This window comes from Drosophila miranda, chromosome XR (genome assembly GCF_003369915.1).
Source record: "Drosophila miranda strain MSH22 chromosome XR, D.miranda_PacBio2.1, whole genome shotgun sequence".
Taxonomy (NCBI): domain Eukaryota; kingdom Metazoa; phylum Arthropoda; class Insecta; order Diptera; family Drosophilidae; genus Drosophila; species Drosophila miranda.
The window spans coordinates 10,063,693-10,086,336 of NC_046674.1; the positions used below are offsets into that span (position 1 = coordinate 10,063,693).

The following is a 22,644-nucleotide window of genomic DNA, read 5'->3' on the forward strand; positions in this document are numbered from 1 at the left end:
TTTTTTGTATTTTTTGTATTTTGTATTCGCCAGACGATGAATCTGCAATGACCACACCCACATATACTTGGAGGAGAGGAGAGAAGAGGAGAGGAGAAGGGGACAAGGAAAGGAAGGAAAAATCGCATTTTTATGTTAACATTTCGTGTAAATTTCATTTGAATTAAGTTTGACACTATTTATAAAATAAAATGTATAATTTATATAACTCTAGCTACGAAATTCCGTATTCCGAGTATTTCCGTAGAACAGTAGTCCGTTACTCTGGCGTCAGTCGTCAGTCGATGTTTGTGCGTGGAAGTGGATTGAAGTACGTTTCAGTCTACTGTTAGATATATATCCCATTTCGAAGCATTGGTGTTTTTATTTAGTTCCCAGAAATTCGTTCGCTCGACACTCGATAAAAAGTTTTGGTTTTTGGTTTTTGTTTGGAATTCGGTTGCGCTTTTGCCAAGAATACGATGGCCAGTGCTCAAGGGAAAGGCGGCGTGGAGGAGAACCCCAAGAAGGAGCAGAAGCAGCAGGATAAGCCGAAGGAGCAGACCAATGGTGAGAAGGAAAAGGACACCACCAATGGGCCGGCGGCAGCATGCCCGCGACACGGCCGCCATCCACTGGAGAACGTGTGGACCCTGTGGTACTTGGAGAACGATCGCAGCAAGCACTGGAAGGACATGCTCACCGAAGTCGCGAAGATCGACAGCGTGGAGACCTTCTGGAGCCTGTACTACACCATCCGGCCGCCATCGGAGCTGAAGGTCGGATGCGACTACTCCATGTTCAAGCTGGGCATCAAGTAGGACAACCATCCTTCATCCTCCACCCTCCATTGCTTTTCTTCATCTAAATGACGTTTCTCCCTCTCCCAAGACCCATGTGGGAGGACGATGCCAACAGCAAGGGCGGCCGCTGGCTGATCAGCGTCAACAAGAACTCCAAGGCGGAACTGGATCGCCTCTGGCTGGAGATACTCCTCATGATGACGGCGCGCATCTTCGACAACTCCGAGGAGATCTGCGGGGCAGTTATCAATATTCGATCCAAAAACAATAAGATCTGTAAGTGCCCGAAATGGGATTCATATCCAGACACAAAACACACCCTAATGCCCGCTGCCGCTACTCTTTTAGCCGTTTGGACTGCCAACGGGTGCAACGAAGCAGCCATTCTGGAGATCGGCCAGAAGCTGAAGCTGTTCCTCCGTCTGCAGTCGAACAATCTGCAGTACCAGCTGCACTCGGACGCCATGTGCAAGTCCAATTCGAGCGTCAAGTCGATCTACACCGTCTAAGAGAAGACGACACTCAGATATCTTTCGATGTAAGGGCCAAAATTGTTAGCGAGACTTAAGTATTACAAATTAAACGAAGAACTGCCAGAAAATTGTGTAAAAGTAATCTTGTTTTATTATGAAATCTAATATTTTTTTGTAAAATTTACTCAGTAAACATTCACAGCTTGTTGCAGTGTGTGTTGCAGTGTGTCGTGTGGCAATAAAGCCGACCGATCGGTCGATCAATTGATGGAAAATCGGAGATCGATCTTCAGACACTACTCTACGATTGTGTGGTGACACTGAAACGATTACGGGTTTACATGTACGCATCTCTCTCTTTCTCGAGAGAGAGAGAGAGAGAGGGAGGGATAACTATTTACAGTTGGATCATATAATCGGTCATAATCATAATCATATTCGATACTCGATATTCGATATTCGATGGTCGATGGTGAGTGGCGGCAAACGCTTCAACATTTGCCATCTGTTGCTCATCGACAAGCAACAAACTTAACGATACATATGTTCTACGATCTAAACAATTTAAACGAAAAAAAAAAAATTTAAAAAAAAAAGATACAATTAATTTCTGCGTCTGTTTCTGTTTCTGATGTGTTCTCTGTTGTTGTCTGTAAGATTACGAATTCGAAGATGCCTCGAGTTGTGTGGTATGGAATTGGGAGAGATATTGGGAGGCGCTCCGACTCGATCCAGACTCTAAATGCGGCCCACGGTGCCGCCCACGCCGGCCTTGTTCTTGCGCGTGGGCTCCACAGACATTGGGGGCACCACCAGCGTTTCCGACTGCGTCGATGGGGAGATGCTTCTCATGCTGGAGCAATCGTCTCCATCGGGCACTTCCTGTGAATGAAAGATCAACACAAAGGGAATGAGAACATCCTTAGCGGTGAAGGGGGGGGATCGATCGCTTTGCTTACACTAATATTTTTGCAGCTGTTTGCTGCCAAACGCATCTGGGCCAGCTGGGAGGAGGGCGTCAAGGAGTTTCTGCTGCCAAAGGGCGAGGTCATCATGGTGGAAACGGCTCGTTTCAGCTTGTTTGGGGTCTTGTTGAAGGAGAAGGCGCGACCCACCTAAAACAACAGACAGGCATAGAGAAGGAGAGAGAGAGAGCGCATCAGTAGGTGTATTTCCAGAGAGAGAGAAAAAGAGAGAGAGAGAGAGAGAGGGGGGGGGGGGGGGGGAAACCCACCTTCAGGCGCGTCTTGGCTGCCAGCCTGAAGGCCTTGCTCAGCGTGCTGACATTCACATCGCTGATGTCCACGTCCAGCTCCTGGGAGGAGTGGCAGAGCAGCAGGTTGTCCGCGTCCGTGCGGCACATGTGGGCGGCTATCTGGTTGCAGAGCTTCTTTATGTAGCTTTTCTTGTCCTCGTCGTTGATGGTGAACGTGTATAGCTTCTCCTTCTCGCCGCGCAGCAGCAGGCCGAAGGCGCGCGGGCTGTCCGAGATGTCGATCACGAAGCGGATCGTGTTGAGGGATAGCAGCTTGAGGTGCTTGTGCGGCTTGCCGGTGCCCGGGGACTTGACGGTGTTGAAGCTGCGCGAGCGTCGCTTGCACAGCTCGATGGAATCGGAGAAGAGGTACAGCAGGAGGCTGTCTCCCCGCCCGCTCAACGAGTCGGAGAGCTCGTTCACCTCGCACTTGGCGATGAAGCTGCGGTTGGAGTTGACGAGGTGCGCCGGACAACCATCGATATCGTTGAATATATCGAAGATGGCCATGCGCGACTCGGTGCGCCGCTTGTCCTCGTTGATGTGCAGCGTCACCTGCTTGATGGACTTCAGGGCCTCCTCCAGTCTCTCGTGGTCCGCATTGCTGCTGCCCGTGTGCTTCAGGATGTCCTTGAGCAGCAGACTAATGCTGGGCAGGCGCTGCACGGGCCTGATCATCAGGTCCTGCAGGCTCTGGCGGCCGCACTCGGGCTTCGTCTGGTTGATCTTGAGGAACGCATGGAAGCGGGGGTACACGCGGTCGCAGTACTGCAGCTGCTCCTTCGTCTGCTCGTAAAAGTTCACGTACGGCGGATACGCCTTGATCAGCTCCTCCTGGTGACGGATGATGATGTCCCCGATGAGGCAGTCCTCGCGCCAGTTGGCATGCAGCAACCGCAGATGATCCAGCATGCTCTGGTGCACCTCGTGGATGGGCAGAAAGTTGCCAAACACCGATTTGATCTCCGACTTGTTCAGCAGCGGATCATTCGTCTCCGCCATTTTCTCCAGTTTGTTCTTAAAGAGCTGCACAAAGGGCAAACAGCCAAGAGATTAGACCTCATAGGTGAATATGGATGGGATCTAAGGGGCACCTACATTCAAAATGGTATCCAGTATGCCGACATAGTTGGATTCTGTGGTGAAGAAGTCCATGAAGTGGTTGAAGCGCATGGATCTCTTGACGGGCGTGACATCGATGGGCTCCGGCTCGGAGTGCAGCAGCGGCTTGTCGTCGCTGTCCAGCAGTTTTTCCGGACTCGTGGTGCAGTCGAACAGGCTGTTGGAGCCGGACAGAAGGCCGGCATCCGACACAGAGGAGCGTCGCTTGCCCGAGCCCAGCGGCGTGTCATCCAGCTGGATGCGCTGCGACAAACGCTTGCGTTTCCTCTTGTTAAAGCTGACGGGCAGCGAGTCACGACGGTCCGTGTTCGGGGTATTCGAAATGCGTTCCAGATACTGGCCGAGAAAGTGTCAATGACAAGTGAACAAAGTAGGGAACAATGACAAAGCTAAGGATACTTACGTCTCCGAACAGATAGTCCGTCTCGTTGGCATAGCCATTCTGTATGGTATACCAGAACCAGTCTGATTTCAGGATGTGTGTGCGATAGCTCTTGGGGACGGGCTTCGCGACGGTCGTGTGCTCGTCCACCACCTGAACGGACGATGGAATTGATTTAATTAGTTTTCAAACGATCCATTGATCACAATTTATTCGCGAGGATCGAAAGGGGGAATGCAGACAGAAAAAATGTTTTGTTTTGCTCTGCCTCGAGGCAATTTTTAATTATACGCAAAGTCTCAATCAAGCAGTCAATCTATACACTCGATAGACATAGATATATATAGATGGATGGATGGATAGATGGATGGATGGATGGATGGATGGTTGGGATAGCAGAGCAGCACAGCAGCAGCACAATAAATTTTCTGTTTCTCGAATTGAAAAATGCAAAAAAGGACAAACAAAACATTTTTAGTGCACATTTTTCTTGGGGCAAACAAAAGAAACTTTGAAACGGCAAATGGAATGGCAGGGCATGGCATGGCATGGTGGGGGGGGCGGTGAGGGGTAAATGTGCAGAACATAAATGCAAATTGTTTATCCATCGAGAGAGAGAGAGAGAGAGGGAGAGGTAGAGGGTGGGGAAACATTTGTGCAAATATTCGGGTAAATGAAGCAAAAACAATAATAATATTCACCTAAATGGAAACGAAATGAATTTGTTGGGCACCCCGGACCCCGCGTGTCCCATTCCCATTCCATTCTATTATTTATCTACTTTTTTTGGGCTGATGGTGGCATTTTTTTAACATTTATTCAAGCTGAACGAGGAATTTCTGTGTCTGTCTGTGGATCTGTATCTGTCTCGGTTTTTGTTTGTTTTCTTAAAAAAATGGCTACTTGAAGTATTTATTGTGCCGCTCTATTGTGTGATTCTGTGCGCTGGCTATGCAGGTGGAAGTGGAGGTGGAAGTGGAGGAGGAAGTGGAGCTGGAGCTGGAGGTGGAGGTGGAGCTGGAGGTAGGAGTAGACACCAAAAGAAACCATACATAAATTATTTACAGAAACTACAGACCCCGCACCAAATTATAGGTTCAGACTTAAGCTACACATTCATTAACCATTAAATAACAATTAACAATTTCTTATTTAGGAGTGGGGGATGGGAGGGGGATGGGTATAGGGTATGGGGATTGGGGGCAACTGAAAAAATGCTCCAAAAAAAGTCAAATAATTGTAATGGAATGGAATGGATTACAAATGGCATAAAACCTTAATATTTATAGGCGATATACACAAAAAAAAAAAAAAAACACTTGGATCCCTAAGAGGAATGAGGAGTGATTCCCTGTCCCTAGATATCCTTTGCCGTTTCAAAGACTTGTTCCTCCCATCGAAAGCATATAGATAGAAATATTTGGGAGGAGGAGAACATATAAAATACCATTTGCATGGGCTCGCGTGTCGACCCTTCGGGGGAATCTTCTTCTTTAATATCTTGAACCGCGCTATGTCCAGCAGCAGCAGCAGCGGACGACGATGATGATGCGTTGACGACGACTGGAGCAGCACAGAAAGCCATGATCGATGACGATGTCGTTGTGGTTGACGGTGTCAATGTGTATGAGGTGTCGTTGGTATCGCAGCTGGCTTTTGCAGTGGGATTGAGGGGGAGTTGGGGACTGGGACTGGGGGAGGGGGCGTTACCAGAGATGGGGCCGAAGAGGCGCTTGGAGTTCTTCGGCGTGGCAGAGGATCGTTGCTTGGGCCGCTTCGGAGTCTTGAAGCCGCTGTCCATGGGCTGCGGCGTCCCGTAGGAGCACTCGGCCTCCTCGCTGCCCAGAATGGTGGAGGCATCGGCCGCCGCAATCGAGCTGCGCCGCGGCCGCAGCACATTCTTGAGCGGCTCGGCCACGAAGCTCACGGAGCGACGGAGGGTGCGCGAGATGGATCCGTGACGGGTCAGCTTGGGCTTCTTGGTGCTCGCCGGCAGGACGCACGAGTCCGCCGACATCAGGGACAGGCTGTCGATGCGCTTTCGCTTGAAATCATTCTCAGTGGCTGGCTCCGTCTCCATGTCACACTCGTCGATGGCCTTCAGGATGGGGGATATGTTGGGCGTGCGGCTCTGAAAGTCCAACGCCTTCGCCATTCCCATCGTCGCCTTTTTGGTCGTGGAACTACTGATACGCGTCTGAGTGGGCATGGCCGTGGTGAGGCGGATGCGCGGCTTGCTGGTCTTCGGAGTGCAGGCCTGGACATCCTCAGGGTCCGGCTGCGGCTGAGGCTCTTCGTCCTCGTCGGACTCTGGCAGCTGGTCGTCGCCAGCATTGTTCAGGACAGGTGCCGTCTCCACGAAGAGACGCTCGTCGGAGAAGATGTCCTCCTCGTCCTCGTCTTCGTCCTCGTCTTCGTCTTCGTCCTCGTCCTCGTCCTCGTCCTCTTTGGGCTGCCGCTCGTTCTCCTTCTCCTCGAGCGCCTGCTCCAGGGCCCGCTCCATGCGTCCTCCGACTCCTCCTGCACTATCGATCTTCGCCTCATCCATGGGTTCGTGTTCGTTTGCCGCCCCGCCTGCTGCCCGCGCGCTGCCTAGCGATGATGTGGGTGTCTGGGGGGGGCGTGGCTCCCCGCCGACGCTTGTTGTGGGGGTGGGTTGTGGTTGTGGATGTGGATGTGGTTGTGGTTGTGGTTGAGGGTTAGTTAGTGAGCCTAAGCCTGTGCTTGTGCTTGTGCTTGTGCTTGGGTTAGTATCAGTGCTAGATTTAGTTCTTTTAAGTACAGCGCCCATATTGGGAATCACCTGGAAGACAGACACGTGGAGTTTATGGCTAGTTGATGTTTGTGGCTAAGAGGGGGGCATTCCAAAAGAGAACAAGACACTACGGCATGCATTCTACGTTGTGGGAGGGGGGCGGGAGATGGAGCTACGGGAGGGGGAATGCGTTCGGATTGGATGGATTCACTCACAACATGCGAGCACTCGGGATCGCCCAGTTCGACACAGACGCCGCCGTTCTCCAGCAGCACGTCGACCATGTGCTGGTGCTCCTCGTCGGAGAAGCCTAAGAAGCAGACCCTATAGCCCTCGAACACCTTCAGGCGGTGGTTCTTGGTGAAGACGTCCTGCGTGGCATCGAACTGCACGGTGTCGCGATCCGTCCAGGCATCGTACACCCAGTCGGGGCGAACGACACTCAAACGGAAGGTCTTGGCGTATCTAACAAGAGACGGACGATTAGAGAGTGACAGGGGAATCAAGGCCGCTCTACTCACTGGTACTTGACGCCGCCGCTGTGTTTGCAAATCAAATGTGTTGTCTTGGGGTTCATGTCCTTCTTGATGCAGCCGCTCATGGAGTGGATGAGGTGCACCAGTTTCAGCTGCAAAGGGAGGAGGATAATCGATTGAAGGACCCTCCGGGTAGAGAGAGAGGGAGAGATCCACTCACCAGCTCATCCTTCTTGCGTATGCCCGTGAAGCAAGTGACGACGCCGCGCATCGCGTAGTTGTAAATGGGCCGCGAGTTGTGGCCCAGCGTCTGCTTCATCTCTGCCGCGTACTTCAAAGCGGGCGGGCCCAGAATGCTGCAAAAGATAGACAGAAGCAGATACAGATACAGATACAGATGCAGGGGATCCCGAGAGACAATTAAAATTAAATATTTATGTGGCACACTTTTGAGTTATGCAAGGCAATCTGTTTGTGGCGGCTGCAATGCTTTTATGCCTGCACTGACCTTGCCGCAGCCGTGATTCGATTGCGAATCGGTTGGGTATCGGCTCTTACCGATAGCGGAGATCGATCGGATCGATCCCTTTGGCGGCAACCTCTGAGGCGCAACTGAGGCGAGAAATTGATTTCAATTTGTGTGGCGCTGCGATGCGAGAGATACTATTGAACTTTGACTCGGATGGATCCCCATTGCCCCAACGCCCTCTGGCTTTTTCCAGTGTTTATCCGACGGCCAGCCGCAGCCAATCCTCGGCCTCGGCCTCGGCCTCCCTTCTTCGTCCGGCAGAAGCCGGAAGTTTTTATAAACAAATCAATCGGAATGGAACGGAAGTGCAGTTGCAGCCTGCCGCCTGCCGCATGCAGCCGCCACTCAAGCATTATTCCCATCTCGTTGCCCATTTTTGTGGGTGTACGAGGCGTATGATGCACGATCTGTGATCTGTGATGTGTGATGTGTGATGCGGCGTTTATTTATGATACATTTTTGAAGCATGCTCCTCTGCCCCTTAGAGGAGTAATTTAATTTACGAGTATCCCCCCAACCCCCATCCCCCAATCCCCCATTCCCCCATCACGGGTGGGCGGAATTGCAAAAACAATTTGCGGTACACCCGAAAATTGAGTAATCCCAAGGGGGGGTGGGGGAATTCCTGTTAATTTATTTGTGGAAAATTCGAGGGATACTCTGGAAAGGCAGATGGAAGCATTTGGAGGTTCCTCGGGGTTCCGATCTCCCCAGAATTGTTCCACATTCACATGCCTCGAAAGGAAAGGCGTTACAGACATTTACACTTGATCTTGGACTTTTCTCGTGTTGCACTTCCTGTTGGCTTTCACTCATTTGCCACATATCATCTTACACATTTACACTTTGCCACACAGCCACAGCATGCCACAGCATTGCCACAGCATTGCCACAGCATTTCCACAGCATTTCCTTACCAACAAAGGAAGATTTCCATATGCACAAATATTTGTCACTGCCAGACGAAAGAATCTGTGTATCTGCGAGATTCTATTCTGTTTTCTGTTGTCACTTGTTCTGTTGTATCTTGTATCTTGTATCTGTGATTCAGCCCGGGAATGTGTGTATAGGTCGTGCCTGATTCTGGCCGTATCCGAACGGAGCAACTAAACAAACACAACTGCTGCGGCGACTGGCACCCGTTGTTGGGTAGAAATGATTGAATAAACGATGGGGACGGGACGATGGAGACAGCAGACCCACAGCCGCAGCGGCAGAGAGCGAGCGTATGGAAAATGGAAATAGAAAATGCCTTGTCCACCCGCTGCTCCTCCTCCTCCTTCTCCTTGTTGCCACTTAATGTGTGAAGCATTCTCACAATGAGAGATAGATCTCTCACAGAGAGAGAGAGTGAGAGTGAGAGAGAGGTGACAAATCCACAAAGAAAGCTAAAGCCAAGACAGACACAAGTTGGAATCTCCCCAGAGAGAGAGAGAGAGAGAGAGAGAGAGGGATATTTTTCACAAAATTCCAAAGAACAATTAAATAATTTTCAAAAGTCAACTCAAGGAAAACCCAGGAAAATTCTCTTGTGCTTAGTCAAAGCATAAAAATGCGCATCGCACGCGCCAACAATGGAGCGGCAGAGGGCCTCCTTCGGATCGCAATGGATTGGCCTCCACAATGGAGGAGGGGGAGAAGGGGGCGGAGGCCAGTTCTAGGGGGCAGATTGATGGATGTGGCAAAGGCAAAGGCAAAGGCAAAGGGGCACTCTTGAGGCACATTGTAAAGTGCGCCGATCTTTGGCTGCTGCTCTGCCCCGACACCCCGACACCCCGACACTCGGAGGGGCACTCGAACTTTGCGAGGGTCAAAACTATAGAACAGTCAATGACATGTCGTTCGCGGACTCACACTCCTCACTCCTCAGTCGTCCCCAGTAGCCGTCCCCATTCCCATTCTGCGTTCTGCCTCAATTAATCTGCCATATACATATATCGAAACTTATAAATTATATTATATATACAATTCATATACGTATTCGCATTCGTATTTCATATAAAATGAGTTAATAAAACTGTGCGTACATTTTTCTTGATTTTCTTTGGATTTTCTTTGGGGTTTTTTTTTTGTGGTACGGCAGGAATTTCCGTTGCTGCTTTCCACACCACTCGCCGTACGATTTGACATCGTTCGTTTGCATTTTTATAGAATCTTGGCGCCAAGAGATTGCTGCAATGCCAGCACCAGGGGCTCCTCCGCCGCTGGCCCTCCCAGGAGAAGACCAAATAAAAAATAAATAAATGCCCAACAGCAAAATATAAAAACAAACGACGATTCATTTTCGATTTCTGTAGAAATACGCAAAGTTCTTCATCTGAAAGTGTCATTTATTTATAATTTATAAGATGTATTTGTATTTGTATTTGTATTTGTTTTCACAAGTTAATGTTTTTATTCGATGCCAAAATAGGCAACGACTTCCCCCATGAATGGATGAATGGATCATCGAAATGGGGGATTTGCCAGCGAATTCCTCAATGATTCAGATACTCAGATATATACAGAGGGATACTCTGTCTCTCTTGTGTGTGGCATCATTTTTGGGCGGAGGTTAAGTGGCCGTTAAGTGCTTTTCTGGGTTTTTCGCGCTTTTCCTGGGAATTCCTCATTAAAAACTGTTCGATTCGATTCGATTCCTCTGCCCCGAATCGCTTAATCGGAATTGTGCAATGACAATGTTCAATAGACAATTTTCCATTCTCATGACAAAATCAAACAAAAAATATTTGTTTACGAAAATAATTAGCAACTTTCTTGCCAATAAATTATCCGTTCTACGTTGTGTAGTTCTAGTTCGAGTAAACAGAATTTAATTCCAACTGGAAATGTATTTTTCTTCTCTGAATTAGTATCAACAAAAATAAAACTTGTACAACTTTGGGAAGTGCCATAAAAAATACATTCGAATGCGAATGAGAGCATGAGAAACAGAAACATAATTAGCAAACAGCTGAAAGAAGAAGAAAGAAAAAACAGAAGAGCCGAAAACCCGAAAACCCGAACAAAGAAAATCAAATGTTGAATATTTGCAATAACAAAACGAACAGAACGGAACGGAATAGAACGGCGAAACATGAATGAAAATCTATGAAATAAATAATAATTCTTAATGGGGGAACGGTAAACGGGAAAGGGGGAAATGGGGAAAGGGGAACGGAGAACGAGCGCTTCTTCCGCTTCTGCAGAATTCCCTTACGCTTACGGCGTTGCAAAAGTGTTGAGAACATAAAAAGGAAAAACAGACGCCCACCCACCCAACACAACACCTCATCTTCCTGTGCCACCCATACCCATTCCCCTCCCTCTCTCTATCACCCTATGTGTACGTACGTACGTACGTACATAACAATTTCCACGCATTTGGTGACCTCCACGAAGCGAAAAATGCTCGTAAATAAATGTTGAACCAGAGCTAAAGAATCACCAAAAGTTATGTTTAATCACTAATGAGCGAGAGAGCATGCCTGCCAGGGGGGAAAGGGTGTAGGGAGGGAGGTATTCCACCATTACTACGCAGCAGGCAAATTAATCAAGCGTGCAAAAAAAGAAGAAAACGAAAAAAAAAAAAAAACAAGAAGAACAGAGCAAACACAACAACAGCAAAAGAAAAAGAACCACAAATTTGCGCAAGTTTCAAATTTGACAATTTGTAGCCATAGAAACCACAACACAAGATCCAAAAGTCGACTATCGGATACGCTACTCGCTCCGCAGCTGCTCCATCATGCGAGTAAATATGAGTAAGGCAGAGCACCGCATAGAGTTTGTGTAGAGTACGTGCATGCGAGTGTACCGGTAAATGCATCGGAGTGTGGACTGAGTGTGGACTGCTGCTGTGCGTGGCGTATGACGCGCTGTCAATAATGGGTTCCACAGGAGGGAGAGAGAGAGAAGCAGCGGCAGCACGCGTGTGTCTCGATTTCAAATTCAATTTGTTGTCGCCGCCGATGATGGTTATGGAACTCTTTGGCTCTTTCGGGGAACACATGTGACAGATTTGTGTCTAATTTAAGCAGTACTCTGACTCTGACTCGGCCTGACTGGCCTGTGGCTCTTGTTGTTGCTATTCTCGGGGACGGGGCTAATAATAGCCGCCGCTGTAGACTAGTGACTAGTACTCACCATTCCTTCTGCTTGTGCAGCGTCTGAAAGGTGTCGCCCTCAAAGTCCTCCATCACGTAGAAGGTCCGCCATTTCTTGTTGTCGGCGGTGTCCAGACCAGAGTCTGATGTTATAACGGGCAGGCCGAAGCTTTTGGCTGCCAGCAGCGTGTCCGCGTCCTGGCCAGCGTTGCCCACCAGGCAGATCCGTGGGGGCAGCGTTGTAATGGACATCTCTGTGGAGAAGGAAACGGATCAGAAATGGGAATAAAGTGCATGTCGGGCATAAATCAAGTAAATCTATACACCAGCCCGGGCACAGGGTCTACGCAATGATACCCTGTAGGTGCACCATTTAGGTGTAGGTGCTGCCTAGTATCCCAGTAGAACCAAAGGGGTCAATTGACCCCTCTCGAACTAGTTCTGTGCTGTTTACCGCGCAGCTAGCTACGCAACTAGTTACGCGGGAAGCGAACGCGGACCAGGTCTTCGTCGACTACAATGTACTAGTTCTGCAACTAGTTACGCGGGAAGCGAACGCGGACCAGTCGAAAAAGAACCGAAAAACGAAGCCGCCTTCGGTTTGTTTTTGAAGGCGGCAAATAACCGCAATTCCGTGGAGTTACAGTGCCCACCACTCAGCTAGTTTTTACCGAGCCACGACATGCAATAAGCACCGAAATGGTAAGTTAATCGTGATATTTTACTGTAGTTGCGCTCGTGGAATGAAAGAGACAAGAATTTACACAAACAAAATGCATTTGTTTTCCTCGTTTGCTTTATGCGTTGATTTTGTTCACTTCTGTACAACATCTAATCGCTGGAAGAGTCTTTTGTGTAAACATTTATTAAAAAAGTGGAAAAGAATTAATAAATAAATCAAATTAATATAAACAGGTACGTGCAAATATATATTATATATTTCAAATAAAATGATGACCAAAAGGCATTTGCGTAGACTCCGTAAGAGTGAAAGGGAAGCTAACATTGCAAAGTTAGCGTTGTGCAGGAAAGATAACAGATAACAGCAATGAAATCGATTCTCCAGCCAGCTGGCGTTTTGAGCGGCTTAAACTTTATTTTGAGTGAGGAAATTGTTCTAGCCTATAACGTCGATGGGGTCCAAGGGAAGAAGGCCCTTAGGACCCACAAAGAATTTGTTGCAGCTTTGCTAGATAAATTCCCATTTACACTTCTAGAGATTTAAAAATTTGTCATATAAATTAAAACAAATATTAATTACAGAATGTATTCCGCCTGGCGATGAGCCCCCCGAAAACACTGTGCGGAAGGCAATGCAAAGGATGAAGAAAAGGGTGTTTAAGAAGAAGTGTCTTGCCAAAAACCAGGAGTAGGCTAAGCATCATATAATTAAAAATTATTCGTTATAATGAAAGACATTGTGTTTTTATTTTTGTATTATTCCAGACTGCCAGATTGACTACTACCAATAGTCAGTTCGGAACTAGTTACTGGTAACTAGGTCAGATCTAGCTACAGGTAATCGAAGGGTAGTCGAGTGGGGAACTAGTTGCTGGCTTTCTGCTGGTAACTTGTTCGGAGCAACTAGCTACGGGTAATCGAAGGGTAATCGATCTGGAACCAGGGAGGTGAGAATGGTAGCTAGTGCGGCACCAGTGCGGAACTAGTTGCCTGGTACTAGAGGGATCTGTTATCTGTTGAATCCCTCAAATACTGATTCAAAAGTCTATTTTACACATTTCTTCGTCCATCTCGGAGCAGGTCCTCCCCCTTGGACCTGTCTTGTTTACAGGGTATTGGGAAAAGTTTTTGTTGTGATTTATGGCAAAATTTTGTGGATTTGTTTGTTTATGCAATTGAGTGAGTGCGGGACAGAGACACACAGACAGTGAGAGATGAATGGAGGGAGAGAGGCAGGGAGGGAGGAAGCAGGCAATTGTGCAAAATAAAACAAACAAAATAGAGATACGAAATAGAGAAGAAACAGAACAGAACAGCAAAAACCAACACCAATATAATCCGCACACACACACACACACACACACACAGAGTGCAGAGGAAAGCGAAGAGGGGAGGGTGGAACGTAGGTGGAGAATGGCAATGTGGGCTGTGTTTTTCGGACAGAATCCTCAGCAATGGGCTGTCGATCATTAGGAACGGAACCACAAATTGTGAGCTGTTGACATCAATTTTAATTGTGCCGAAGAACCCGAAGGAGAGGCAGCCCAGAACAGAGAGGGGGGCGCGGGGTGGAGGAGGCAACTGCAAGCGGGCAGGGCTTTTAGCTCAGCCACCCACATAGGGACAGGCACGGGCACCCACCCAAGTGCAGAGAAGCAAAGTACAAGAGCACGATGGGGGCTCTAGAAAACGTTTTCAAGTGCAAATCATTTACCCCCAATCGACATGAGCGAGGAAAGTAAAGAGAAAGGGGGAGGCGGAGGGGGCAGAGGCACAGCCAGAGACGAGAGAAATGCGGCAGCTTTTGTGGCATTAATTTTATCCAGAATTGTGCAGCTGTAACCGATGCCAATTGTATCTGCATCTGCATCTGCACTTGTATCCGTATCTGTATCTGTATCTGTGCACTGGCGAGACATTCGCCACTTGTGCAATTGAGGCAAAGTCCAGGAACTGCAGAAGATCCCCCAACCAAACCGAACAGGAGGGTGGGGTGGGAGTGGCAGTGGCAGGAGGAGTCTCTCCCGCTCTCTCTCTCTCTCTCTCTCTCTTGTGTGGTCGTTCTCCTACGTATCGGCGGAATCTCCAGATGGATTATAATTCCAGCAATGCAATGCATGCCCGAAAGCAGCAAACAGATGCACTTGCCACTCACCTAATGGTTGGGAGGGGTCGCGGAGGGGGCGATTTATGGACTAGGAACATTTCTCAAATACATGGAATGGAATGTCTGCAATCCAGACAGAAATAACTTAGGAATGTCGAGCCTTGAAGTTCGTACAACTTTATTCTTGATCGTATTTCATCAGGGGAATCGGAGAATGTTCTGGGAATGCCAGATTCATTGGGAATTCCGGGAGAATTCAATGCAATGATCACAGGGAGGAGGAGGCCGGGCAGGGGGGGAGGTGGAGGGAACTGTCACAACAATTTAGAACAATTGTTGTACAGGCTTTGATTGCTAATGGTTTTTAAACACAGAAATGATGTTGCTCCCAGAAATGATTAATAACGATCACGAATTCTATGAATTGCAGCCGCGAGTGGTACGTTTTCCGTTTCCCCTGCAAATTTCCATGGAAATATATCTGCGTTTTGGAGAATGTTTATTTTTTGTTCTCGGGTAAACTCTCAACTTCAACCCTGCTTAAGTGCCGACCCTCAGTCCACCCCTGAGCCTGGCAGGGTTACACCCTCGAGCAGTCGTAGATGTACCTGTAAAATCCTCGTACACCTGACAGAGGGCCGCCTGCCGGAGCTTTGTCTGTTTGCTGTGCTCCTGCTCGCCATATGTGAAGTACGAGTCAGCCTGCCGCTGGACCGTGACCAATTTCTTGCTGTTGCTTTTGCTGTTGCAGTATGTGCTGTGGCAGCCGAACGAGAGCCGCGTAACGGGCAAGTGCAACATGTTGCTTCTTCTACACCAGATCCTCAGGGATCAAGCATCGAACTGTAACTAAAGTCGAGGCAGAATCGTGAGACCTGCAGCAAGCTGTTTCGCACAGCCACAGGTGTTCGCGTCCACCAAGGGTCCAAGGGGAAAGGGAACGAAAGGGAAAGGGAAGGCACGGCAATGGAGGAATATCGCATGCAGAAACGGCCCTCACAGGTGGTGATGCGGCAGCGCAGGATTCTCCCTTGCGATGGGAACCATTTTTCGCCATTTGGGAATTTCTTCGTTCTTCGTTCTCCTTTCCGTTCTGTTCCGTTCTGCCTGAGCGGATTTCGCTGTTGTTTTCTGATCTCTTTGGCTGCCTGCCAGAAACCTGATGAAAAACTAATTGAGTGGCATTTGAAAAATGAAAAGCCAAGTGAAGACATGAGTGAAGAGGGCGGCGGATTGTGGGCGGCCGGCCTGGCCTGGCCCGGCCTGGTCTGTTCGTAGTCTTTTGTCAAACAGCAGAAAGAGACTCATCAAAGAAAAATCTTGTAATAAAATTACGTGTCCCGAAGAGGAGAAAGCCTTGACGTAGAGGCGAGCAGAGCAGAGAACCTAGAGACAGACAGCAGGCAGGCAGAGCAGACCTTCGAGGCATGTAAAAATGCCATTAACATTGAGGCAGACGACACGAACGACCCCTCTTCTCTGAATATCGGCATGTGCGCCTCTGTCAACATGTGTAATAGGTAGGACAGGGAGAGAGATAGAGAGAGAGAGAGAGAGAGCGGAGGGGTGGAAAATCAAATGACGAGCAGGCGCAACCGCACTACTCGCACACGCACTCGACCAGAGGAAGAGGATCTCTCTAGCGACCCTCTACCTGAGGGAAGTAGGCAAGGCCAGTGGTGTCTGGCTTGCAGCTGAATCGTGAGCCGCAGAGGAAAGGAATGCTAATGCAGGGAAAAAAAAAGCTAAATATCCAGCACTGATAGCAGGAACTGCCGCCATTCTGTTGTTGTTTCTTCCTCCTTTTCTTACGCCAGCCCTGCTTTGGGCGATACGGAACGGTACGGTACAGTGCCGGCGGTGAGGGGCGCACCGCATTTTGCACACCCAAGAATTCTTCTTATGCGATAAATATTTTCTACACAGAAATAAATTCAGAAAATAAAAAGCTTAAGATTCCCTGACGCGCTGCCATGGGCTGTATTCTTTTTTTTAGTCAGTGAGTATGTACTTGTGCACATATACATACATACGTGTGTGGATGTGTGTTTATTTGCTGCCAGAGACATTTTTTATGAGGATCTTTTGGCCCCGACTGTGGTTTCACCCTCCCCCTCTGACTCCCCTACTCCACACCGTGCCTCTGGCGACATTGAAAATTGAAATATGCGTTTCGTTGTGGGCTGGGTCGAGGTGTGGGGGAGGCCAAGGAGGTGCTGGCTGGCCCTGCCCTGTCTCCCTCTCAGTACTCACCGCATTTTGATTGCTCCTCAATAGTTTCCATTTCGATAAAGATTTCACGCACACGAAAACGGACACAGTCAAAAACAAACCCAAGGAGTTTTTCGGAATTATCTAGTTTGTAACCGTCAATTTTGTGAACTATTGATGCCTGGCCCGCTCATGCATGCGTCGTCCATCGTTTTGTTTAATATCTTTCTTGTCAATTGCTCAATTAAAAAGCGGCGCGCAAAAGAACAAAGTGCGCGTACACACACACACAAATAAAAAAAAAAACAGGAACAGCCGGTGAACGGGGACACGAACAGAGAGGCGGGAAAGGGGTGAGTTCAGCGGCAGCGTCCGTCGCTGTATATTTACTATTAACACACTTGCACCTCGGAATTCTTTCAAAAAATTGCAACAACTAAAAGATAAACCATTTAAGCGGCTTGCACTCTGCCAGGGTACGCGCCACGGCTGCGCGTCGAAACTAAAAATCAAAATTCAACGGCCAAGCACGTCCGGTTCGTCTTCGTCTCACTCGCACTTTTATTTCCCAGCTGTGACTTGTGAGCTGTATATGAATCTTCCGATTACTGAAATAATTTGGAGAAACTTTCTCGTTTACGTCGCACCCGTAAAACAAAATAATATTTTCACTTTTCCAGCTGTCTAGATGACAATTTTACAATTTTGACAAGAAAAATGCTTTGAAAAAATCGGACTTATCGATAAGGTGTATACCTGACCCTCGGAAATATACCGAAACATACCGTCTTACTTTAAAAATATACCGTAAATATACTGACGAGCTCAAGTTTTATTATACATATTCCTCAATTTTGATATTCCGTCGAATATTACTAGCTATATAACACATTTAACCATGCCCACATAATTTTAACCGATTAATGAATCAATTTTCTACTTAACTGGCTTATTCTAAATATTTGCTTTTAGTGGATCTTGTCCAAAAAAAGGTTTTAGCGAAATAGGTCAAAACATATTGCTCAATTTAGAAACTCCGTTGAATAATTCTGGCTAACTAAAACCTTAAGTTTTGCCCACGTAATTTTAGGCCATTGATTAATCAATTTTCTACTTAACTGTATAAAACTCTCAGTACTCACCGCATTTTGATTGCTCCTCAATAGTTCCCATTTCGATAAAGATTTCACGCACACGAAAACGGACACACAGTCAAAAACAAACCCAAGGAGTTTTTCGGAATTATCTAGTTTGTAACCGTCAATTTTGTGAACTATTGATGCCTGGCCCGCTCATGCATGCGTCATCCATTGCCAGGGCATCGTTTTGTTTAATATCTTTTTTGTCAATTGCTCAATTAAAAAGCGGCGCGCAAAAGAACAAAGTGCGCGTACACACACACACAAATAAAAAAAAAAAAAAAAGGAACAGCCGGCGAACGGGGACACGGGAAAGGGGTGAGTTCAGCGGCAGCGTCCGTCGCTGTATATTTACTATTAACACACTTGCACCTCGGAATTCTTTCAAAAAATTGCAACAACTAAAAGATAAACCATTTAAGCGGCTTGCACTCTGCCAGGGTACGCGCCACGGCTGCGCGTCGAAACTAAAAATCAAAATTCAACGGCCAAGCACGTCCGGTTCGTCTTCGTCTCACTCGCACTTTTATTTCCCAGCTGTGACTTGTGAGCTGTATATGAATCTTCCGATTACTGAAATAATTTGGAGAAACTTTCTCGTTTACGTCGCACCCGTAAAACAAAATAATATTTTCACTTTTCCAGCTGTCTAGATGACAATTTAACAATTTTGACAAGGAAAATGCTTTGAAAACATCGGACTTATCGATAAGGTGTATCCTGACCCTAGGAAATATACCGAAACATACCGTCTTACTTTAAAAATATACCGTAAATATACTGACGAGCTCAAGTTTTATTATACATATTCCTCAATTTTGATATTCCGTCGAATATTACTAGCTATATAACACATTTAACCATGCCCACATAATTTTAACCGATTAATGAATCAATTTTCTACTTAACTGGCTTATTCTAAATATTTGCTTTTAGTGGATCTTGTCCAAAAAAAGGTTTTAGCGAAATAGGTCAAAACATATTGCTCAATTTAGAAACTCCGTTGAATAATTCTGGCTAACCAAAACCCTAAATTTTTTCCCACGTAATTTTAGGCCATTGATTAATCAATTTTCTACTTAACTGGCTAGTTTTATTTCCTTGACTTTATTGTTTATTGTAACTAAAACAGGGTTTAAACAAAATAGTTCAACAAAAAAACAGTCGCAATCTTGCTGGTATTTGAAGAAATGATGCGTGTATAGGCCTTTGGACACCCTATTTCTTTAATTTAATATGAAGATACTGTTTTCTAACTAAGCTGTGTTAGACATATTCATGCATATGATCGGTGTCCTGTATATATGTACATATATCTCGATCCCGATACCCGTTCTTAGTCTCTGCAAGAAGACCAAAACCTTCAAAATATCGTTGAAATACCTTTTCAACAGAGACTGAATAGTTTTGGCCTTAATTGGTGCATTGGATGACAAACATTCTCTCAGTTCTATAATAGCCATTTCCCCATGGTATGAAGGGTATGAATGTTGTTCAATTTCTACACGAATTTTACATTGGTGTATTGGTAAAGAGGGTGAGTCTTAAAAATACTGGAAAATACTATGAAAAATTTAAAGCTTGTAAGGTATGTGAACGTCGCAAGAATACGTCTGGCAGCACAATAAAACATATCGATTCATCGATTGCAAGCGATTCTTTGACAGCGCTGCCACCCCGCAGACAACTTGTTGCTGTGACGTCACAACTAACACGGACACACCAACACACGCATGAATTCGGTCAATATGGCAAACAATCTGTCAAACCCACAATTACAACAACAACTGCGCATTGACAGTTCGTCAATAGGTCCATACATAATCCGTGCCCCCGAATTTTCTCGGCCCCTGCGAGGAAAGTGGCACTGAAATCGCGATCCAAACAAACGGCACAAGCCCAGCCCGGTCCAGCCCCACGAAATGCTCCCCCAACCGCCGCCGCCCCACACCTTCAAAGTAATGTCGCGCCCCGACGAGTGCCGTCACTACCTTCGCGCATTTATTCACACATACCGCGACCTGCCCGTGCTCTGGGACACCTCCATGCGCGACTACACGAACCGGGAGAAGCGGGCGGAGGCGTACCTCCGGCTGGTGCCCATCTATCATTACCTCAAGCGGGACGCGACGGTCGAGGATGTGAAGAAGAAGATCAACACGCTGCGGACCAACTACCGCAAGGAGCTGAAGGTGATGGAGAGTGCCTTGCGTTCGGGCACTCATCACAGTCCCCGCTGCTGGACCTTCCAGGAGCTGGACTTCCTGCGCAACTCGGAGAAGTTCCTGGCCGTCAATCCGTTCTTCAAGAACGAGCCCTCCTTCCTATTCAGTGAGAACAGCAGCTGCTCGACGGCCTTCCTCGACCAGCACGGCAATCCCCAGCAGCATTATCCGACGCCGCGAGGAGCGGGCGGACAGACGCCAAACATCAATATTTCTGAAATGTTTCACAAATCGTTCGGGCATGCCCAGCGAGTGGACAGCCTCCCGCCACCGTCGCAGCCCCCGCCGGGCATCGGGCATTCCGACTACGGGCCAACGAAGCGGGCCAGACAGACGCCTCCGCTTAACAACGGCTCTGGAGGCGGATCTGCCAACACGGACGAGCTCAACATTGCCTGCGAGTACTTGGCCGGAACATATCCCGACGAGGAGTTGGAGTCCATAGCCCGCACATGGACGCATAAGCTTCGTCGTCTGCCACGCGAGCAGCGGCTCCTGGCCGAGCGCTTTATCAATGAGATTCTGTTCGAGGCCGAGTCCAACAATCTCCACCGCGGCTCCCTCCAGATCAACAATAGCTTCGAGCCGTATGTCCGCTATGACGAGGCCTCCGCGGGCCAGGAGGAGCAGGACAAGTCGCAGAGCCCCAGTGTCCACACGTCCACAGAGTCAAAGGCAATTGTCGCAGCAGAAGCGGCGGCGGTAGAGGCTGCCGCTGAAGCGGCCGCCGGCAGCGGGCTCCCGCTTCTGGACGAGCCAGGAGCCACGGTGGAGATTAGAGAGTTCTAGGGAATACCGACTAGCCTTAAGTGTTATTAAGTTTTTATTTTATTGATTGGACGTAAAACGTGAAACGTAAAACAAGGAATAAATAAACCTGTAAATAAGTAGCCAAAGGAACGAAGGAAAAAATCGGAAACCGGCAATCGAGTCAATCCAGGCGATGGTAGTCGACCAGGCTGCGGGTGAACCAGAGGTAGGGCGAGGCTCCGGCCAGGAAGAGGCAGGCCCCGATCAGAGGTCGATGCAGGATCCAGGCCACGGCCGCATTGATGAGCGCCAGCGAGAAGGCGATGACAAAGTTTCCGGTCATTGGGAACTGCGGATCGGGCGCCAGGCAAATGAGTAGAGGAACACGCAGCACTGAAAGCACGGACACGAAATTTAGAGGAGATAAATGGAAAAGCTTTTAGACACTCACGCAACAATCGGAGTATCTTGGAGTTGCAGGTGACGCCAAAGAAGATGAGCAGCCAGCCAATGAAGCGCCGCCACCAGGTGTGCAGTACCTGGGTGCGAGATTCGAGCTTGAACACCTCGTGTACGGTCAATGGGCCCGGATAGACCAGCAGCACGCGCACTCCGCGGGAGGTGACGTAGGGAACCAGCTTGTTGCCCTCCAGCTTGCCCACGACGCTGTACGTCTCCCCCTCCATGGCGGCGAAGCTGAAGAGGATGCGCAGGTCGCCCACCACCGGATTGAACACATCGTTGGTGTGATAGTAGAGGCCTAGGTGGAGCTTGATGCTGCTGTCCTCTGGCCGAATGTCCGACGTCAGATCCTGGTAGTCCTGGAACTTGTTCTTCAGCTCCGACCCAAGCTCGTATCTGCCAATGTACACGGCGTCGGCCACCTGCACGTTGCTCTCGATGGGGAAGTGCGTGGGATTGGTGTGGCCATGGCGATTGTAGAAGTTGCGCGAGTCCACGATCTTGTCCCGCCACTCCCTGGTGTAGTAGTAGGTGCGCGAGTCCGACTGCTCCGTTCCCACACTCTCGCCATAGTTGTGCTCGCTGCGGGTTATCGGAGGGGAGGGATAGTTTGGAATCCGCATTCACATTGCTTTGTTTCGTTACTCACATGGACTCCTCCACCCACTGATACATTTGCACGCGCCTCCGCAACTTGACGGCCATCAGCTGGATGTTGTAGTCGGGCTCGGTGAGCGGCTCCCCAACCAGAATGGGCCCCGAGATGTGCACGATGCGGTTCTCGAAGGTCTGGTCCTGCTCCTCCTCCGTGAACTGGATGGAGTAGATGTCGTCGTACGCTTCATCCAGAGCCATCATTGCGTGCACCGCACGGCCCTCATTCCAGTAGAGCACGACGGTGCCTGCTAGGAACAGGGCCAATCCGAAGATGGAGATGAGCCAGTGTGAGCGAAAGGTCTCGTTCAAGGTGGCCATCAAAATCCATGTGGGGGTTTGTTGTGTGAATCGTAAATAATACTTAAATTTCCATTAGACAGCTGATGCTGTCAATCAGTGTGACCGCGGATTTATCGATAAAATATACCGTCCGACCCTCAGAAATATACCGCCTCATTTTCAAAATATACCGTAAATATACTGACGAATTCAAGTTCTATTTTACATATTCCTCGTTTTTGATATTCCGTCGAATATTACTAGCTATATAGAA

The 22,644-nt window shown here is 48.2% G+C and overlaps 4 protein-coding genes and 1 long non-coding RNA gene across 9 annotated transcripts; 3 read left to right on the forward strand and 2 right to left on the reverse strand.

The window, feature by feature from the left end:
* Positions 1-295: 295 nt before the first annotated feature.
* LOC108151973 (eukaryotic translation initiation factor 4E1) lies at positions 296-1,829 on the forward strand. The gene is made up of 3 exons (XM_017280927.2): positions 296-796; positions 871-1,058; positions 1,131-1,829. Exons 1-3 carry the CDS (start codon positions 462-464, stop codon positions 1,289-1,291), a joined length of 684 nt encoding a protein of 227 aa, XP_017136416.1. The 5' UTR covers positions 296-461; the 3' UTR covers positions 1,292-1,829.
* On the reverse strand, positions 1,384-18,678 carry LOC108151972 (protein ECT2). 5 transcript variants are annotated; one of them, XM_033386468.1, is made up of 11 exons: positions 18,001-18,678; positions 11,900-12,113; positions 7,466-7,601; positions 7,291-7,397; positions 6,985-7,234; positions 5,462-6,817; positions 4,036-4,167; positions 3,609-3,968; positions 2,490-3,536; positions 2,215-2,370; positions 1,384-2,137 (listed from the first exon to the last, which is right to left on the reverse strand). In XM_033386468.1, exons 1-11 carry the CDS (start codon positions 18,029-18,031, stop codon positions 1,994-1,996), a joined length of 3,933 nt encoding a protein of 1,310 aa, XP_033242359.1. In that variant the 5' UTR covers positions 18,032-18,678; the 3' UTR covers positions 1,384-1,993. The 5 variants fall into 5 exon arrangements, with proteins under 5 accessions (XP_033242359.1, XP_033242358.1, XP_033242357.1 ...); XM_033386467.1 differs by lacking the exon at positions 18,001-18,678 and adding an exon at positions 16,901-17,576; XM_033386466.1 differs by lacking the exon at positions 18,001-18,678 and adding an exon at positions 15,256-15,474.
* LOC117186191 lies at positions 12,156-13,273 on the forward strand. The gene is made up of 2 exons (XR_004471308.1): positions 12,156-12,774; positions 13,123-13,273. It is a non-coding gene; the product is annotated as an uncharacterized LOC117186191 (long non-coding RNA).
* Positions 18,679-19,677: 999 nt separating the features above from the next.
* LOC108153208 lies at positions 19,678-21,112 on the forward strand. Its single transcript, XM_017283030.2, has one exon. It carries the CDS (start codon positions 19,920-19,922, stop codon positions 21,009-21,011), a length of 1,092 nt encoding a protein of 363 aa, XP_017138519.1. The 5' UTR covers positions 19,678-19,919; the 3' UTR covers positions 21,012-21,112.
* LOC108153207 (transmembrane protein 43 homolog) lies at positions 21,033-22,497 on the reverse strand. Its single transcript, XM_017283029.2, has 3 exons — positions 22,084-22,497; positions 21,424-22,016; positions 21,033-21,365 (listed from the first exon to the last, which is right to left on the reverse strand). Exons 1-3 carry the CDS (start codon positions 22,407-22,409, stop codon positions 21,154-21,156), a joined length of 1,131 nt encoding a protein of 376 aa, XP_017138518.1. The 5' UTR covers positions 22,410-22,497; the 3' UTR covers positions 21,033-21,153.
* Positions 22,498-22,644: the final 147 nt, after the last annotated feature.

What these genes read in the sequence shown, in the direction of transcription:
- LOC108151972 (XM_033386466.1), bottom strand. Translation starts at nt 15,448, where the DNA reads ATGTTGCACTTGCCCGTTACGCGGCTCTCGTTCGGCTGCCACAGCACA. An exon ending in GGTGTACGAGGATTTTACAG is followed by an intron (nt 12,114 to 15,255) that starts GTACATCTACGA and finishes CCTTCTCCACAG; the next exon opens with AGATGTCCATTACAACGCTG. An exon ending in ATCCCGAGTGCTCGCATGTT is followed by an intron (nt 6,818 to 6,984) that starts GTGAGTGAATCC and finishes TCTGTCTTCCAG; the next exon opens with GTGATTCCCAATATGGGCGC.
- LOC108153208 (XM_017283030.2), top strand. Translation starts at nt 19,920, where the DNA reads ATGCTCCCCCAACCGCCGCCGCCCCACACCTTCAAAGTAATGTCGCGC.
- LOC108151973 (XM_017280927.2), top strand. Translation starts at nt 462, where the DNA reads ATGGCCAGTGCTCAAGGGAAAGGCGGCGTGGAGGAGAACCCCAAGAAG. An exon ending in ATGTTCAAGCTGGGCATCAA is followed by an intron (nt 797 to 870) that starts GTAGGACAACCA and finishes CCCTCTCCCAAG; the next exon opens with ACCCATGTGGGAGGACGATG. An exon ending in ATCCAAAAACAATAAGATCT is followed by an intron (nt 1,059 to 1,130) that starts GTAAGTGCCCGA and finishes CTACTCTTTTAG; the next exon opens with CCGTTTGGACTGCCAACGGG.
- LOC108153207 (XM_017283029.2), bottom strand. Translation starts at nt 22,409, where the DNA reads ATGGCCACCTTGAACGAGACCTTTCGCTCACACTGGCTCATCTCCATC. An exon ending in CAGTGGGTGGAGGAGTCCAT is followed by an intron (nt 22,017 to 22,083) that starts GTGAGTAACGAA and finishes GATAACCCGCAG; the next exon opens with CGAGCACAACTATGGCGAGA. An exon ending in CAAGATACTCCGATTGTTGC is followed by an intron (nt 21,366 to 21,423) that starts GTGAGTGTCTAA and finishes CCGTGCTTTCAG; the next exon opens with TGCTGCGTGTTCCTCTACTC.